The 17893-nt window shown below is 40.6% G+C and overlaps 2 protein-coding genes across 2 annotated transcripts; both read right to left on the bottom strand.

The window, feature by feature from the left end:
* Window positions 1–2167: 2167 nt before the first annotated feature.
* On the bottom strand, window positions 2168–3097 carry LOC143410185 (olfactory receptor 7A10-like). Its single transcript, XM_076870920.2, has one exon. It carries the CDS (start codon window positions 3095–3097, stop codon window positions 2168–2170), a length of 930 nt encoding a protein of 309 aa, XP_076727035.2.
* A 7100-nt stretch (window positions 3098–10197) lies between these two features.
* LOC143410177 (olfactory receptor 7A10-like) lies at window positions 10198–11127 on the bottom strand. Its single transcript, XM_076870909.2, has one exon. It carries the CDS (start codon window positions 11125–11127, stop codon window positions 10198–10200), a length of 930 nt encoding a protein of 309 aa, XP_076727024.2.
* Between the last annotated feature and the right edge of the window lie 6766 nt (window positions 11128–17893).

The raw sequence follows: 17893 nt of genomic DNA, 5'->3' as shown, positions 1-17893 counted from the left end.
TCCCCAGAAAACACAGCAGGAAGAAGTCAAGGGCCAGGTCCATAGGCAGACTGTAGACCTCAAAGACACCTCCACGTCCTGTCCAGGGCAGGTCTGTGCACTGAGGGACCACATCGGAGCAGAGAGCCACAGCTCCCTATATCTGCTCATTAGCTCATTTCCCTCTTGTTCTCCTGGGGGACACTGGTCTAGAAAGACAGGAAATTCATCCTGCTGATTCTCTGTTCCCAGGAGACCCATTTGTAGTCCAGTAAACTTAGTTTTTATTATTCCTCCGTGGATTTATCTGCTGCCTTCCAGAGGCACTTCATCCTTCCTGTGACCCTAAGTGTTTTCTGAGTCTCACACAGATGAGCTCATCTTGACCGGAATTCATGTGTCTTAAAGCATGGACTCAGGCTGGGCAGTAAGTACCTGATATCCCCAGAAAATAGTCATGCCCTCTTTAATGATGGAAAGAGTTGGGTTCCAATGTATAAAGCCTTGGGCATTTTACTTCCTGCCTTTGTGATCCTTTCCTATACTATCAGGAAATTGTCGTTTTGATACCAGCTAAGAGCTGCCTTTCAGTCCTTCATTTAAAAATGCTTATTAAGAAGAGATGGGATTGGTTCTCTTTATCCATCATACTCTGAGCTTAATTCCCAATAGGAACCAGGAAACTTCATTTTATTGAGTCTATTTTATATAGTGATACTATTATGACTTCCAACTCCATGGCAGAAAATGGCCTGACCAATGCCACACGTTGAGGAGGGATGGGACCTTCATTTGAATTCTGACATGTTGCTTTCACTTCTCAAATATAGGCCTTTGGTTTTCATCTACATATATTTTTCCCCTGGGGATAATTAGCAATGTCTGAATAGTGGTACTAACCATTTACAACACCCAAAACAGCTCCCAACACAAATAATTATCCTGCCCCCAAATGTCTACAGGGAAGAGGTGATCAAAACCCATTCTATACCTATATCATCATGCAGAAGAATTACCAGGGATGCAAGTTCAGATGCAAATTCTGAGGCCATAGTTCTCCTGTGGTTGCAGGAACTCTGCATTCTAACATGAGCGAGGTGGTCCTGGTACAGCAGGTCCTTCTCTGTGGACCTCTCTTCAAGCATCAAGGCTATGATGTTCTGTGTAGGTAGTTTTAGGTTTTCTCCTCTTAGTTTGTTATTATTTTTTATTTATGTTATTATTTGCCCTTATATGTTATAATTTCGTGTATTTTCTGAAGGAAGTGTGTTCACTCACTCTAGAGACTCTATTGATTTCTGCATATTGTTGTTGTTGTTGTCATCATCATTATTATCATTTTGTGGTTTTGAGGATTGAACTCAGAGGTGGCCTACCACTGCACGACATGCCCTAACTCTTATTTGTTTATTCATTAAGCTGGGTCTCCCTAACTTGCTCAGGCTGGTTTCACAATGACCATCCTCCAGCTGCAAGCTCCACACTCTTGGTTTAAAGCTGTGCTCCACCATGCCCAGCCTATAATTCCATACAAGGGCTCTGGAATGACAACTAATATCATCCTGAAAAAGAACTTGTAGTAGATGGAAAAATGATCTCCAAAGGTGTCTTGATCTAATCCAGGGAACTTTTAAATATGTCGACTTGAAATTTTTAAATTTATCTTTAAGACCCCAATAACCTGTCACAAGAAACACTACTAGACTCAGTCCAACTCATCAAAAGGAACACTTAAAGCATTGACACACACAGGACTGATCATGCAAAGGAGAGACACTTCACTGTCACATTTTCCTCTACTACAAATTATGAAACCCACCTCAGGTGCCCAGGGCTGTTTCTCCACAGACAGAGCAACACACATGAATATTTTTCAGTGAAACAAAAAATTTAATCAATACACTATATTTCAAGAAATCCTTCCTGTCCCATAACTTCAATATTTTTTGTCCAACATTTGGAAGAATTGAGAAAATCAGATGAAGTGAAAAACTATTGAAAATCAGAGAAACCAGGAAGCAGAATAAAGGGAGCTGTTAAATGGTAGAGAGAGGTTGAAATCAGAGCAATAAAACTGCAGGAAATAAACAGAAGGTAGAAGCTTTACATTCCCAATCTCATCAGAAACCCCAACTCTGGCTCCAAGGCTTTGCTGCCTGCAGTCCTGGGCATGGGCTTCTGAACCCTCCTAAAGTTTTCCTCCAAAGAACCTTCTCAGGGCTCCCTTCACATCCTTATTCCTCAGACTGTAGATGAAGGGGTTCAGCATGGGAGTGACTACGGTGTACATCACCGAGGCTGTTGCACTGGAGGGTGAGCTCTGGGCTGCAGCAGAACTAAAGTACACACCCAGGCCTGTGCCATAAAATAAGAAGACCACGGAGAGGTGAGATGCACAGGTGGAGAAGGCTTTGTACCTCCCCTGAGCTGATGAGATTGCACGGATGGAGGACACGATCTTGGAGTAGGAGTAAAGGATGCCAGCGAGGGGGCCACCTCCCAGCAACACAGATGCAAAATTCATCACCAAATCATTCAGAAAGGTGTCAGAACAGGCAAGTCGGATCACCTGGTTACGTTCACAGAAAAAGTGGGGGATTTCTGAGTGTGTGCAGAAGGACAGTCGCAACACCATTAAGCTTTGTAACAGGGCATGCAGGACACTCAGGATCCAGCACACTAGAACCAGCAAACCACAGAGTCTGGGATTCATGATGACAGTGTACTGCAGGGGGTGGCAGATGGCCACATACCTATCATAGGCCATCACAGTCAGGAGGAAGTTGTCCAACTCTACAAAAATAAAGAAAAAGCACATCTGGGTGATGCAGCCTGTATAGGTAATGGCCTTGCTCTGTGTCTGGATGTTCACCAGCATCTTGGGGATGGTGGTGGAAGTGAAGCAGATGTCCACAAAGGACAGGTTGGAGAGGAAGAAGTACATGGGTGTGTGCAGGTGGGAGTCTGAGATGGTGGCCAGGATGATGAGCAGGTTCCCCAGCACAGTGACCAGGTACACGGAGAGGAACAGCCCAAAGATGAGGGGCTGCAGTTCTGGATCCTCTGAAAATCCCAGCAGAAGAAATTCTGAAATTCTTGTATTGTTCCCTGGTTCCATGTGGTGGATGTGTCTACAAAGAAAAAATAAATAATATGACCTTTTTTCACACACATAGACACCACTGATTTGATTGAAATGGAAGAATTTAGCCAGATCTGGTGACACATACCTGTAATTCCATCAGCTCAGGAGGCTGAGGCAGGAGGAGTGCAAACTCAAGGCCAGTCTCAGCAAGGTAGAAAGACCCTATGCAACTTCACAGGACCCTGTCTCAAAATATAAAAGCCTGCAGTGTGGCTCAATGTGCCGCTGGGTTCAATTTCCATTCCCCCCAAAAATAAAAAATAAATAGAAATGGGACAATTTATATTTTCCAGCCAAGAAATTGATTTATATTTTGTTTCTAGGTCAGATCTTCCTCAGACAACCCTAGTGCCATTACTGAGTAAGAATTTCTGTCTAACTCTAAGCTTTTATCCACAGCTCATGTTTTGTACACTTTTAGTGAGAAATTACTTCTTACCATGGAGGAGCACATGCAGAGTACTGGCCATGTTCCAGGCACAGGTGAAGCCTCTACAACCAAAGCTCCTACATCCCAATGATGGACAAAGCACATCCACACAGAGGCAAATCACAGTCTATTGCATTTTGGTGCTAATCACATATCACATGTATTGGCATCTGTGTCCCCTCACTGAATTATACACATCAACTCCATGTGATCCTTTAAATATTAATTACAACTCAATAAAGCTGTTTTAAACAGAAATAACCACATATGATGCCTGAGGATGAAGCAAATATGAGAAAAACAAAATCAGGTATAATGGAGATTAGAGGTTGTGTGTGTGTGTGTGTGTGTGTGTGTGTGTGTGTGTGTTGTGAACTCTTGGCCTTCTCTGTGTTTGCAAGTGCTCTATCTACACTAATCAACATCCTGAGCAACTGGAGCTGCTATTTTCATGCTTTTCCAAACAAAAAGAAATTGAAAAAGAACTGAAAAAAAAATAAAAAGATGATATACAGCATTTTAAAAATGTCAGCATGAAATAATAATTAAATTGACAAAGACTTTTACACACTAGAATATAGCAGATAATGTTCCTATGACATTGTTGCAGGTGATAAGTCTCAATTATTTCATAAGAATGAGTTGAGAATGATGTTTACTGTGTGTGGACATTCCATATAACACAGTTAAATACCCATCTGATAGGAAAATACTAGATGGCAGAATAAATCCTTATAAAATGGCCATCTGTCTCGGAGAAGATGAAGTTGATCTCCTAGCTCACACATTTACCAATAATAAGACAGATTAAAGACCTCAGTGTAAAAAATGCAAAATACATTTGAGATGAAAATGTATTAGACATTATATATAAAATCTACAGTGAACCATTGCATTGTAAGGCAAGAAAATCAGGTATAAAATGGTAAACACATATCATTAAATACAATATGAAACTACTTAATAGTCAAAAAATTACCCCAACAGTCAGTGGAGGAACAGTAATCGTAACATACCTTGAAATGCTGATAATGGTAGAAAAATAGGCAGAGATCAATCCTAGGGAAATCAAAATGGTGATGATAAGATCAAAGATTAGCTCCAAGCTGTGAAGAAAACAGCAAGATATCACTTTTACACTCTTCTGCCTTGGAAAAGAGCCTAAAGTGTCCTTAAACTGGTGTGATTGGAATTTTCAGACTGAAAGAAGAACTCTCTGAGGTGGTGGGAGACAGGTGACTTGGTACCATGTCCTGGTGAGACATGCTGCAGACAGGGATGAATGTTAAAGATGAAGATATTCTTTTACCCAAGTCTTCTTAATGTTCTCGCTGACAACATTCTGGTATGATCACTCTTTGAGATAGGTCTGTCCTGTACATGGTAGGACATTAGAAGCATCCCTGACCTCTCATCATAGGAAAAAAAAATCTTTGGACACTGCTCAATGTCCCCTGGGGCACAAATGTCACTCATGATTGAAAAACCACTTTGAAATTAACAGTAGCAAAATATTTTTGCAGCAGTGATGTAATAGCAAATCAGTGTTAAGAAAAAATAAGAAAGACAACCAAAAGTATGGGTATCACAGCCCCATTGTGAACTGCTTGGCATCCTTTGAAATATCTAAAGTGCATTATGTTGGTTGATTTGAAGGAATGCAGTAGACATCTTTGAGGGAGAAGGGAAGAGGGGACAAGCTAGAAAAGACCCCAGCACTAAACAGAGGAAATAAATGATGTGCACAGGAGCCTATTCTTGCATTTGTATGAAGGGTGTATGAGCTTGTCAGGATGCAGAGTACAGGAAGAAAAGCTCAAAAATAACTAAGAACTTACATAAAAACAGAATTACAGTGTTAGTAAGCTTAGTGTAATCATTGATTTTTAACTAAAGCAATGAGTTTATGGATTTTTGTTTTGTTTCTAATTTGATATAATATCTCACATTGATTATTGATTTTTTTTCTTTGCAAATGTCTAAAGGTGACACCTTTCTTTCATTTTGGCTTTTGGCTTTTGTTTTTTTTCCATTTTGTTTTGTTTTGTTTTACTTTGCTTTGGGTCTTTTTGCAAGGCTGAAGTTAAACCCAGGAACTTTTGCATGATAAGCAACTGCTCTATGACTTCAGCATGACCCTAGGTTTTTTTAACTGACACAGAGAAGCTGTATTCACTAGCAGGGCCTCATGTGATCATTCAATATCTGTATGCAACATAGAATGCTCAAATCTGGGTCATTAGCACTTGTTCCTCCTTAAACATTTATCATTTCCTTGCGTTCAGGACTTTCTAACATTTATGAAAAATGTGATATCAAAAACTAGTATAGTGTTTTGTAACTAATATTATGTTTTCTTCTTAGGGTCATAAAATTTGGGGCATAAAAATGTGTAAGAAATGGTTTTAGACTGCAAAAATCCCACTGTGTGCTGGGACAGGGGACCCCTTCCTCCTGTGACTGCTGACTGCTGCAGTTATCAGGCCTCCCTGGCTCCTCCCAATGCCTTTCCTGCCTCTGCTGACACCAGCCAACATTCTACTACATTGAGTCTTAAATTTTCTCCTATTTTTGATTAAAAATGCCCTCTATACTGGTTGACAGGGTTCCATGTTGCTTTTCAATACATTCATTCAGCAGGCACTGATTGAAACCAAATGGAATGAAAAAATCTAAAACATCCATGGGAAAGATGTAAAATCTGAGTTGTTTAATGGTATCAACATGGGTTATGAATTCAAGACTACACTACCAAACACCTGGAAAATAATACAAATGAACTGCATGAAGTGAAAATATGTAAAGTTTTAATATCTCTCATAAAAATATGTACATTAAAATAGGCTCAATAAAGATAAAATGAGCTTGTGTCAAGAGGGAAATAAGCATGAATGTCTTTCAATGCTGTCTAAAGGTGATGCCTTTCTTAGCAATGCATCTGATCAGAAAAAGACAAAAGACACAGTAATTAACACAGAGATGTGAAAACAAGTTGGAAATGTGTATCTCAGGTGATGTAGCACTAGGGGTGCAGGAGAACATCCAATACTTTTTTTTTTAATTTAAAATGAGGACTGAAAAATAAAAATCTTAATCACCCACAGCTTGAGAACAAAACAATGAGCAAGCAAATACAATCAATTGATAGGCTAGAAAGTACAAAACTCACAAATTTTCAAACAGTCCCAATCAAAACATCTCTACCTACATGAAAATAGGCAGACTGTGGAAGAAAAAAATTCCAATAATCCCTTAAAAAGTCTGTATTGGAAAACAGTGTAGGGAGGACTCCTATCAAGTACACCATAGAAAAATGGACACAGCCCTTTGCAACACACCAAGAAATAGCTAACACACCACAGGGATATTCAGCCTCACAAGTTTCAAATCATTTCACAGTAAAGCTATAGGCATATCTCTAATTGCCTGTAAATTATATTTTTCAATGTTACTATAGAGAAAACAGTACTTTAAAATCTGTGCCCCATGAACTTTTGTGGTAAGATAATTTTGGAGGGATTCTTACTCTACTTTTTATTCCTCTACTTCTTTAATTGCAAAGATACTTGGACCTCTGTCCCTTCACTTGGAAAACTGGACACCTCCCATCTTCTCTTCAGCCTCTGTTAGCTCTATTTCATGGTCAGCAGTGAACACTGTGTTAACCAGTGCAATGTTCACGTCTCAGCTAAGTGTTATGAATCATTGCAGCTCTGTGAATAAATCATCCATATGGACAGCAAGTGGCCACAGCAGCCCTGCTCTGGGCTAGCTCAGCCTGGCTCTCTCTGACCTCAGCTAAAGAGGGTTCCATTCTTTCTAAGGCTCTCCTGCAGTGTCCACTGAGCTCCCAAACTCACCTGGAGACCAGCTCTGGGAGGAATGTCTCCCAGTGGAAGTTCAAGGTCCTGTGTGAGTGGGCTTGATGGTGACTGAAGCTCTGTCCCCAGAAAACACAGCAGGAAGGAGTTGAGTGCTGGGCTCCTGGGCAGACCTGAGGGCTCAAAGACACCTCCACGTCCTGTCCAGCACAGGGCTGTGCACTGAGGGACCATGTCAGAGCAGAGAGCCACACTCCTATATCTGCTCATTAACTCATTTCCCTCTTGTTCCCCTGAGGGACACTGGTCTGGAAAGACAGGAAATTCATTCTGCTAATTCTCTGTTCCCGAAAGACCCATTTATAGTCCAGTAAACTTAGTTTTTATTGTTCCTCCATGGATTCACCTGCCTTCCAGAGCTCCAGTACCCTGATACTTCATCCCTCCTTTGACCAAAGTGTTTTCTAAGTCTGACCCTGATGAGCTCATATTGACTGGGGCTCACGTGTCTTCAAAGTATGCACCTGTGGTGGGCAATAAGCTCTCATACCCCCAGAAAATAGTCATGCCCTCTTTAACAAGGATGTTCCTGTGGTCTAAAGCCTTGGGCATTACACTTCTTACCTTCACAATCCCAACATGATCAGTAAATTTATACTTGTAACACAAGAGCTCCCACTAAGTCTCTCATTTTTGAAATATTTATTATGATGAGGTGGTTAGTTTTTTGTTTTGGTTTTTTTTTTTCTGCACCATAGCCTAAGTTTAACACCTGATAGGAACTGGGCAATTTCACTCTTAGTGAAGTCCATTCTGTAAAGTCTATTTTATGTGTTAGTATGATCTATGAACTACAACTCCACTGAAGAAACTGTGCTGACGAACGTTAGACATCAAGTAGGGATTGGCCAGACACGGTAGCACACACCTGTAATCCCAGGCACTCAAGAGGCTGAGGCAGGAAGATTATAGGTTCTAGGCCAGCCTCAGGAACTTAGTGACACACCCTGTCTCAAAATACACATTTTTTTATAAAGCTTGAATGGGGCCTTCGTTCAAATTCTGGCATGATATTCCCAGTTCTCAAGCTCTGAGCCTGTACATCTCAACTAGAGATAATTTTCCTTGGCAATGTCAGAAGTGGGTGCCAATCAACTATAACACACAGGAAAGATACCTACCCCCTAAATTTCAGCAGAGAGGAGGTGACCCAAGCCAGTTCTAGACCAACTTCATTATGCAGAAGAATTACCAGGGATACAAGTCCAAATTTCTGAGGCCATAGGTCAACTCTGGTCCCAGGAACTCTGCATTCTAGCATGGCCAAGGTGCTCCGGTACTGCAGGTCCAGGTCTGTGGACCGTCTCTGAGTAGAAAGGCTGTGATGGTCTGTGGGAGTCAGGAGTAGGTAGTTTAAGTCCTGTCCTGCCAAAGTGGGATTTTTATATGATTTTGAAAGTAAGTATATTCACTCACTCTACATGCTGTAACAGTTTCTGTGTTTAGTCATTGTTATTCTTATTATTCTTTTGTGGTACCAGGGAGTGAATCCACAGGTGGCCTAACACTGGGGAGATTCTTTGTTTGTTTGTTTTTTGCTTTTGCTTGTTTTGTTTGTTTTTATTTTGAGCCAAGTTTTTGCTAACTTTCCCTGCCTGGGCTCAGAATTGCCATCCTCCAGCTTCAGCTTGGGATTCAGGTAGTTGGGATTAAAGGTGTGGACCACTATGCCCCACCAATAATTTTTTTAAGGCTGAGTTTAATGACTTTATTACTAAATGGTCATACAGGTATGGTGAAATACAATTAATTTCATTACCCCACCAATAATTTATGCAAGGGATCCGGAATGAGAACTAACGTAAATCTGAAAAAAAAAAAGACTATTTTTGTAGGCAGAATAATGATCTCCAAAAGAACTAACCCATAGAATTTTTAATATGTTGGCTTAAAAACAATTTTTCCAAGCTCCATTGATGCTCTATACACTACACTTGCACATTAAAGTAGAAATTATCAAAAAGAGCCTTTTTCTTTTTCAAATATTTTTATTAGTGCATAAAAGCTGAAGATAATACCTGGGCTCATTCTGATGAGTCACACATGCATGGAAGACAATGTGCTCCACTTCAGTCCCTGGTATTTTTCTTTTCCCTCCCTTCTTTCCTTGGCCACTTCCCTTACCTCTACTCTACTGGTCTTCCTTCTATTATTTGTAGCTTCTAAAATTATTACTGTATAAAAATACATAAAGGTGAAATTGATGGTGGTATATTCATATGTGCACATGGCATCAATTGGTCAATTTCATTCAAACATTCCTCCCTTTTCAAGTATTGATACACAAACAAATGATAATGAGCTCAGATGACCTTCTACTTCAAGTTACAAAAATTGCCTTAGTTGTGAAAAGCAGGTTTTCCACAAAGACATGACTATGATTTCATACAGCAAAAGAACATTAACCATCACAATATACATCAGGTTGGAAGACATGGCTTACAAGATGTTTTTTGCAAACCCATGAGAGAAATGGGAATTTTTAAATATTTCTGGTTCACTATTTGTAATAACTTTTTAAAAATCAGAAAAACAAACCAAAAAAGAATGTTGGCTTTCACAGAGTACAGTCAGCTTAGTAAATTTTGTTGGTTATAATTGTATAGAGAAGTCAAAATCAGATCATGGAAACTTCAGAAAATAAACAGCAGGGAGATGTTTCACATTCACAATTGAGTCAAAGAATCACAACTTTTGGCTGTGAGGCTTTGCTCCTGAAATCAACGGCACATCCTACTGAAGGACCAAAGCAAGAGCCCCTGCTATACTTTTCTTCCAAAGAGACTTTTCAGAGCTCTCTTCACATCCTTATTCCTCAGACTGTAGATGAAGGGGTTCAGCATGGGGGTGATCGTAGTATACATCAATGAGGCTGTTGCCTTGGAGTGTGAGCTCTGGGCTGCAGCAGAACTGAGATACACACCCAGGCCTGTGCCATAAAATAGGGAGACAATGGACAGGTGAGACGCACAGGTGGAGAAGGCTTTGTACTTGCCCTGAGCTGATGAGATTGCTCGGATGGAGGAAGTTATCTTAGCATAGGAGTAAACGATGCCAGTGATGGGGCCAATAACCATCAGCACAAGTGCAGACTCCATCACCACCTCATTAAGGAAGGTGTCAGAACAGGCAAGTTGGACCACGTGATTAGGTTCACAGAAAAAGTGGGGGATTTCTAAGTGTGTGCAGAAGGACAGTCGCAACACCATTAAGCTTTGAAACAGGGCATGCAGGACACTCAGAATCCAGCACACCACAACCAGCAAACCACAGAACCTGGGATTCATCATGACAGTGTAGTGCAGCTGGTGGCAGATGGCCACATACCTATCATAGGCCATCACAGCCAGGAGGAAGTTGTCCACTTCTATAAAAAACAAAAAAAAGCACATCTGTGTGATGCAACCTGCATAAGTAATGACCTTGCTCTGTGTCTGGATGTTCACCAGCATCTTGGGGATGGTGGTGGAAGTGAGGCAGATGTCCACAAAGGACAGGTTGGAGAGGAAGAAGTACATGGGCGTGTGCAGGTGGGAGTCTGAGATGGAGGCCAGGATGATGAGCAGGTTTCCCAGCATAGTGACCAGGTACATGGACAGGAAAAGCCCAAAGAAGAGGGGCTGCAGTTCTGGATCCTTTGAAAATCCCAGCAGAAGAAATTCTAAAACTCTTGTATTGTTTCTTGTTTCCATGTGATCCATGTGACTACTACGAGAAAAATAGATATAACTATTCTTCACACATATGGACACTACTGATATAGTTAAGTGTTGGCATTTATATTTTCCAATAAAGAAAATGAATTCTGTTTTGTTTCGGGGTCCAGTCATCCTAGGCATCCCTAGTGCCATTACTGATTCGGAATTCCCGCCTCACTCTAACCTTTTCCGCAAGAGCTCATGCATAAGAATAGTTTTAAGGAGAAATTACTTCTTACTACAGAGGAGCACAATTGGAATGCCAGACGCCTTCCAGGTGCTGTACAGGCCTCGACAATAAAAACTCCTATATGCCAATAATGGGCAAAGAGCATATGTAGATAGTCAAATTACGGTTTATTTCCTCTTTCTTCTGGAGGTATGGCCTATATTTGCATATGCATACTTACATTTCTATACGCATAACTCATCTTGTACATTTTAAAAACATGTGGTCCTTTCAGTATTAATTATACCTCAGCAAAGCTGTTAAAAAAGAAATTGTTGTATGTCATGCCATAAAAGAAAGGTGTCTAAGAAAACACTTCTTGCTTTCCTCCTCCATGCCCTTCTGCCAGGATATGGATGTTGCCTCATTTGGGGCCCAGAGTCAACCTTCTATAAACTAACACCTCTAACACCCATAAAACCATGAGCACTACATAAATTCTCCTCCTCTCAAATTGGTCTTTTGGTCATAACAGCAAATACCTGATAAAATACAGTGAATTAAAATAAACAAGCTACCTATTGAGTTTCCCTGTGTATTAAAACAACCACTTGGAACATATGAGAAACCACTTGGAACATATCCCCTAAGGACAGCACACACGCAAACACACATAATACCACTACTACTCAGCCTCTGACCTTCTCACCACCTATTAGGTGACTTGTGTATACATTGCAAGCTGGATGGAGCAGACTATCCATCCCCTAATATAGAAATGGTAGCCAGAAAGTCCATTTTGTAATCCTCCTTTGGACAATTAAACGTGGGACTAAATTTTCTTAGATTCTTTTCTGCATTTAAAGATACAGGGAGAGAGGGAAAGAAAGATGTCAATAAATGCAGACAGGAAAATAGAGGAATGAAACGGACACAGGGGAAATGGTGTAATAAGTCTCTCTCTCTCCCTGAGAGTCTAACAGGAAGGGAATGCTCCCTTGGTTCTGGTGGGATTCCAGCACAGGTTCCGTCTCCTGGAAGACCTGCAAAAATAAGGAAGGAGCAGGAGAAAATTACCCAAAGTCAGGATTAGTGGTGTCTTTGTGGCTTCAAGTACACTACACAAAAATGATCGCTGACAAAAATGAGGAAGGAGAATAAACTAAAAACTCTCAAGAGATATATAAAAAGTACAACAAACATTTGGCATGTATTTGGATGAAAGAGAATATACTGGTTTTTTTCTGTTTTTTTCCAAAAGTTATTTGACCAATCAACTGTGAAATGGAAACAGTCACGGGATGATGAAGCAGATCCCTTTCTCACTTGGCTTAAGGGGCATCTTTCATTTTTTCTGTTTTTTTTTTTTTGGGGGGGGGGGTGCTTTGGGTCTTAATGTCCCATCTGGAAAATCCCATGATACACTCCAGCCCTTGTGACACAAGATCCAAATAGCAGAGACCTTGTGGATTTATTCACCTTTGTGTTTCCTGAACAGGATGCAAAGTTACGTAATAACTAACTTTAAAAAATGAGACTTTTATACTTCAAAGAATGCAATGAGGATGAAATCAGGTTCAATGCAGTCATTTCAAAAAAAAAACATGCTATTAAACAAATGGAACAGAGCTTCAGACACTCACTGGGCAGGGCCACAGTGGGGCTCAGTGGCAGAGCACTTGCCCAGCACACACCAGTCTCTGGGTTTGAGCCCCTGCACCACAAACAAACAAAACAAAAAAAAAAAGAACTGGGAAAGGATATCAAATGGCAAATTAATAAATCAATGTGAGTTAATAGTTAATTCCCAAAGACTTTGACACAGTGGACTATAACAGACAATGTTCCCTTGACATTCTGACAGACAGATGATAAACACTCAGTTATCCCTTGAGTTTTGAGTGAATTGGGAATGAAGTCTGAGTGTATGTGAGCATTTCACATAACACAGAGTTAAAAACTATGCAGCAGCAAAGGATTACATGGTGAAATAAATACATACAAAATAACCTTTTGTCTGGGAGAAGATGAACCTGGTCTCCTACCTCACACATTTACCAATAATCAGACAGGTTAAAGACCTCAGGGAAAAAATACAAAATACATTGAGATGAACATCTGGACATTATATATGAAATCTACAGTGAGCAGCAAATCAGGTGCAAGAACTCAACAGTAAGAAGATTGACACACCCATGTAACGAAATAAAACTCAAAACTCTTTAATGGTCAAAGAAAAGTGTCCTGATAGTCAATGGAGGAACAATTGTGGAAAATCACTTGAAATGCTGATAATCTTGGGCAAATACCAACAACAGGGAGATCCAAATGGTGATGATAAGAATGCAGATTAGCTCCAAGACAGTTGTGCTTTAAGAAAACACCAAAATATCACTTTCTCACACTTCTGCCTGGAAAAAGACCCCAAAGAGCTCCTACACTGAAGGCATTGGAATTTTCAAAAGAAAAGAGGAAATCTCTGACAGGATGGAGGATCTGTGGCTTGGGACCATGCCTTGGAGAGACATGCTGCAGACAGGGATGGCTGCTGAAGGTGAAGATATGCTTTTACCCAAGGCTGCTCCATCTCCTCACCTACAACATCCTGGCCACATTATTCTCCCATGTGGAGGCTGTCCTGTGCATTGCAGGGTGTTTAGCAGTACCCCCGAGCTCTCGTGACCCCTCCCCTGTTGGACAAAAAAAAAAAAAAACCTCTCTGGACACTGCTCAATGTCCCCTGGGGGACAAATATCACACATGGTGAGAACCACTCTTTGAAATTAACAATAGCAAAGTACATTTTCAGCATTGATATAATAGTAAATTAATGAAAAAATAGGAAAGATCGCCCAAAAGACTTCTTTCTTCGATGTAAATTTATACTGGAATCTACATTATCCAGCCTCCCGTTTCCTCTCCCTCTACCTTTTCCAACTTGGCTGACCACCATGCTGCATTCCATTAAACTGACCTTTACATTTTCCAACATTCGATTAAAAATGCACTCTTTATACATATTGTTAGGGTTCTTTACAATATGTCAACATATTCATTCAGCATGCACTGACTGAAAGAAAATCTAAAAATACCTAAAACAAAGAAATAAAATAGGATTTATTTAATAAAATCAACATGAGTTACTTATTCAATATTAATTTGTCAAACACCTGGAAATAATAGAAAATGAAGGATGACCCTGTAATATGCACTCAGGTATTAATATATAAAGTTTCATTATCTGTCATATAAATACATATGAATTAAACTATGCTTAATAAAGTTATGGTAAATCAAAAAGGAAATAAGCATAATCACCTTCCACATAGTGGCTAAAAGTGACAACTTTCTAAATAATGTATCTTATCTCCAAAAGACCCAGTAAGCAACTAAAGATTTGAAAATGAGGTGGTTAACATCAAAATTGGCTTAGCAATAAGTTGCACAAGAATGCTCAATACTTTTTGATTTAGAGCAAGGACTCAAAAATGAAGAATATTAAATCAATCATTCAATGCTTTCAGAAAAAAAAGAACAATGTGCAAACAAACCAATTGATACATTAGACCCTACAAACTTCATAAGTTTTCACACATTCCCCACAAATATATTTCTACCTACATTAAAAAAAAATAAACAGGCAACAGCAGTGTGTGAATATACTGTTTTAAGAAACACGTTAGAAAGCAGGGAAGACATGCTCCCACCAGTGCACAATAAGACAGTTGCAGAAACACTTTGCAGTGTACAAGCAACTGGCTACCAGATCCAGAGGTGTTCAGCCTCACGGGTGCTCAAACCATTCCAAAGGAAGGCCATTACGCGTACTTGTACTCACCTGTGAAGTGATATTTTTTGTGTGAATACTCAGAGAAATGATACGTTAAAATGTGTGTCCCATGAACTTTTGAAGTAAGACAATTTTTCTAAGAACCTGACTCGGGATCTTTGCCAACAAGACACAAACATCATCAAATACTTCTCTTCTTAAAAACAAACACACCCCAGAGATGCCCTAACCTAACTTCTTGTCCCTCCGCAGTTAAAGCCTATTCTTCTACTCTCTTAATTGCAAAGATCCTTGGACCTCTGTTCTTTCACTTGGAAAACTGGACACCTCCTCCCATCTTCTCTTCAACCGCTGATAGCTCTATTTCACGGTCAGCAGTGAACCCTACGTTAACCAGTGCAACGTTCACTTCTCACTGAAGTGTTGTGAGTCAACGCAGCCTGTGAATTAATCATCCATCAGGACAGCAAGTGGCCACAGCAGCCCTGCTCTGGGCTAGCTCAGCCTGGCTCTCCCCTGACCTCAGCTAAAGAATCTGGGGTTCCCTTCTCTCTGCTGCTCTCCTCCAGTGTCCACTGAGCTCTCAGACCCACCTGGAGACCAGCTCTGGGAGGAAGGTCTCTCTGTGGAAGTTCAAGGTCCTGCCTGGGTGGGCTTGATGGTGACTGAAGCTCTGTCCCCAGAAAACGCAGCAGGAAGGAGTCAAGTACTAGGCTCCTGGGCAGACTGAAGACCTCAAAGACACCTCCACCACCTGTCCAGCACAGGGCTGTGCACTGAGGGACCACATCGGAGCAGAGAGCCACAGCTCCCTATATCTGTTCATTAGCTCATTTCCCTCTTGTTCCCCCGAGGGACACTGGCCTGGAAAGACAGGATATTCTTCCTGCTGATTCTCTGTTCCCAGGAGACCCATTTGTAACCCAGGGAACCTAGTTTTTATTGCTCCTCCATGGACCCACCTGCCTTCCAGAGGTCCTGCCTCCTGGCACCTCATCACTGCTTTGACTGACAGAGTTTTCTGAGTCTCAGGCTGATGAGCTCACCAGGTTTGAGCTCATGGATCTTGAGAGCCCAGATCTGTGTTGGATACAAAACACCTGATATCAATAGTCAGGCCTCCTCTAACAAGGGAGAGAATTGTCTTGCCCTGGTGTAAAGCCTTGGCCATTACACTTCTTACCTTCGTGATCCCAACACATCAGGAAATATATTCAACACAAGTGAAGAGCTCCCACTAAGTCTCTCATTTTGAGATATTTATTAAGATGAGATGGTTAGTTTGTTTGATTTTACACACCGTAGCCTAATGCTAACACCTGATAGGAACTGGGAAATTTCACTTTTAGTGAAGTCTATTTCATGAAGTCTATTTTATATGTGTTAGTACAATTATGAACTACATCAGAAACAGGGCTGACAAATGTTAGACATCAAGTAGGGACTGGCCACACATGGTAGTACACACCTGTAATCCCAACCACTCCAGAGACAGGGAGAGGCAGGAAGATTATAATGTCTAGGCCAGCCTCAGGAATTTAGACAATCCCAGTCTCAAAATACACATATACTTTATAGTGTAGGAATGGGACCTACATTCATATTCTGGCATGATATTTCCAGTTCTCAAGCTCTGAGCCTGTTGTTCTCAACTAGAGATATTTTTCCTGGACAATGTCAGAAGCTGGTGCCGATCAACTATGATGCACAGGAGAGATCCCTGTCCCCAAATGTCAGTAGAGAGGAGGTGATCCAAGCCAGTTCTAGACCAACTTCGTTATACAGAAGAATTACCAGGGATGCAAGTCCAAATGTGAATTCTGAGGCCATAGGTCAACTCTGGTCCCAGGAACTCTGCATTCTAGCGTGACCAAGGTGCTCCTGTGTTGCAGGTCCAGGCCTGTGGACCGTTTTCTGCATAGAAAGGCTGTGATGGTCTGTGAGAGTCAGGTGTAGGTAGGTTCAACTCCTCTCCTCCCAAAGTGGGCCTTGGATGTGATTTCAAAAGGGAGTGTACTCACTCACTTTATCAACTGTAACATTTCTGTTTTGACATTGCTAGTATTGTTATTATTTTGTGGTAGCCAAGGTCTTGCTAACATTCCCTGCCTGGGCTCCCTATGGTTTCAACCTGGGATTCAAGTTGCTGGGATAAAGGTGTGCACCACCTTTCCTGGTGAATAACTTATGGGGATCTAGATTCTAATCCATAGAACTTTTGAACATATCAGCATAAAAACAATTTTTCCAAACCCCAACGATCTGTTATTAAGTACACTTGAATATTTAAAATTATCAAGAGCTCTTTTCTTTTTCAAATATTTTATTAGTGCATAGAAGTTGTGCATGACACCTGGGTTCATTCTGACATGACACATATGCATGGAAGACAATTTGTTCCACTTCAGCCCCTGCTATTTTCCCTCCCCTCCCTCCTTTCCTGCTTCCTTTTCCTCTACTCTAATTGGTCTTCCTTCTATTATTTGTAGCTGTTTAAACTATTTCTATATAAAAGTACATAAAGTGAAATTCACAGTGGTATATTCATATGTACACACAGCATAAATTCACCAGCTTCATTCCACCATTCCTCCCTTCACAAGTACTGACATATAAATAAATGATAAAGCAAAACTGTGACCTCAGATGATCTTCTATTATAAGTTGCAAGAACTGACTGAGTTCTGAAGAACAGGATTTTCCACAGAGACATGACTATGTTTTCATTGAGGTAAAGAAACATTAATCAACACACATATGTCATGTAGGAAGACATTAAATAGATTTTTTTGCTAACCCAT

The sequence above is a fragment of the Callospermophilus lateralis genome, chromosome 1 (genome assembly GCF_048772815.1).
Source record: "Callospermophilus lateralis isolate mCalLat2 chromosome 1, mCalLat2.hap1, whole genome shotgun sequence".
In the NCBI taxonomy this organism is placed as follows: domain Eukaryota; kingdom Metazoa; phylum Chordata; class Mammalia; order Rodentia; family Sciuridae; genus Callospermophilus; species Callospermophilus lateralis.
Note: the sequence above shows the minus strand (reverse complement) of the source record. Positions and strands in the feature narration are given on the sequence as shown.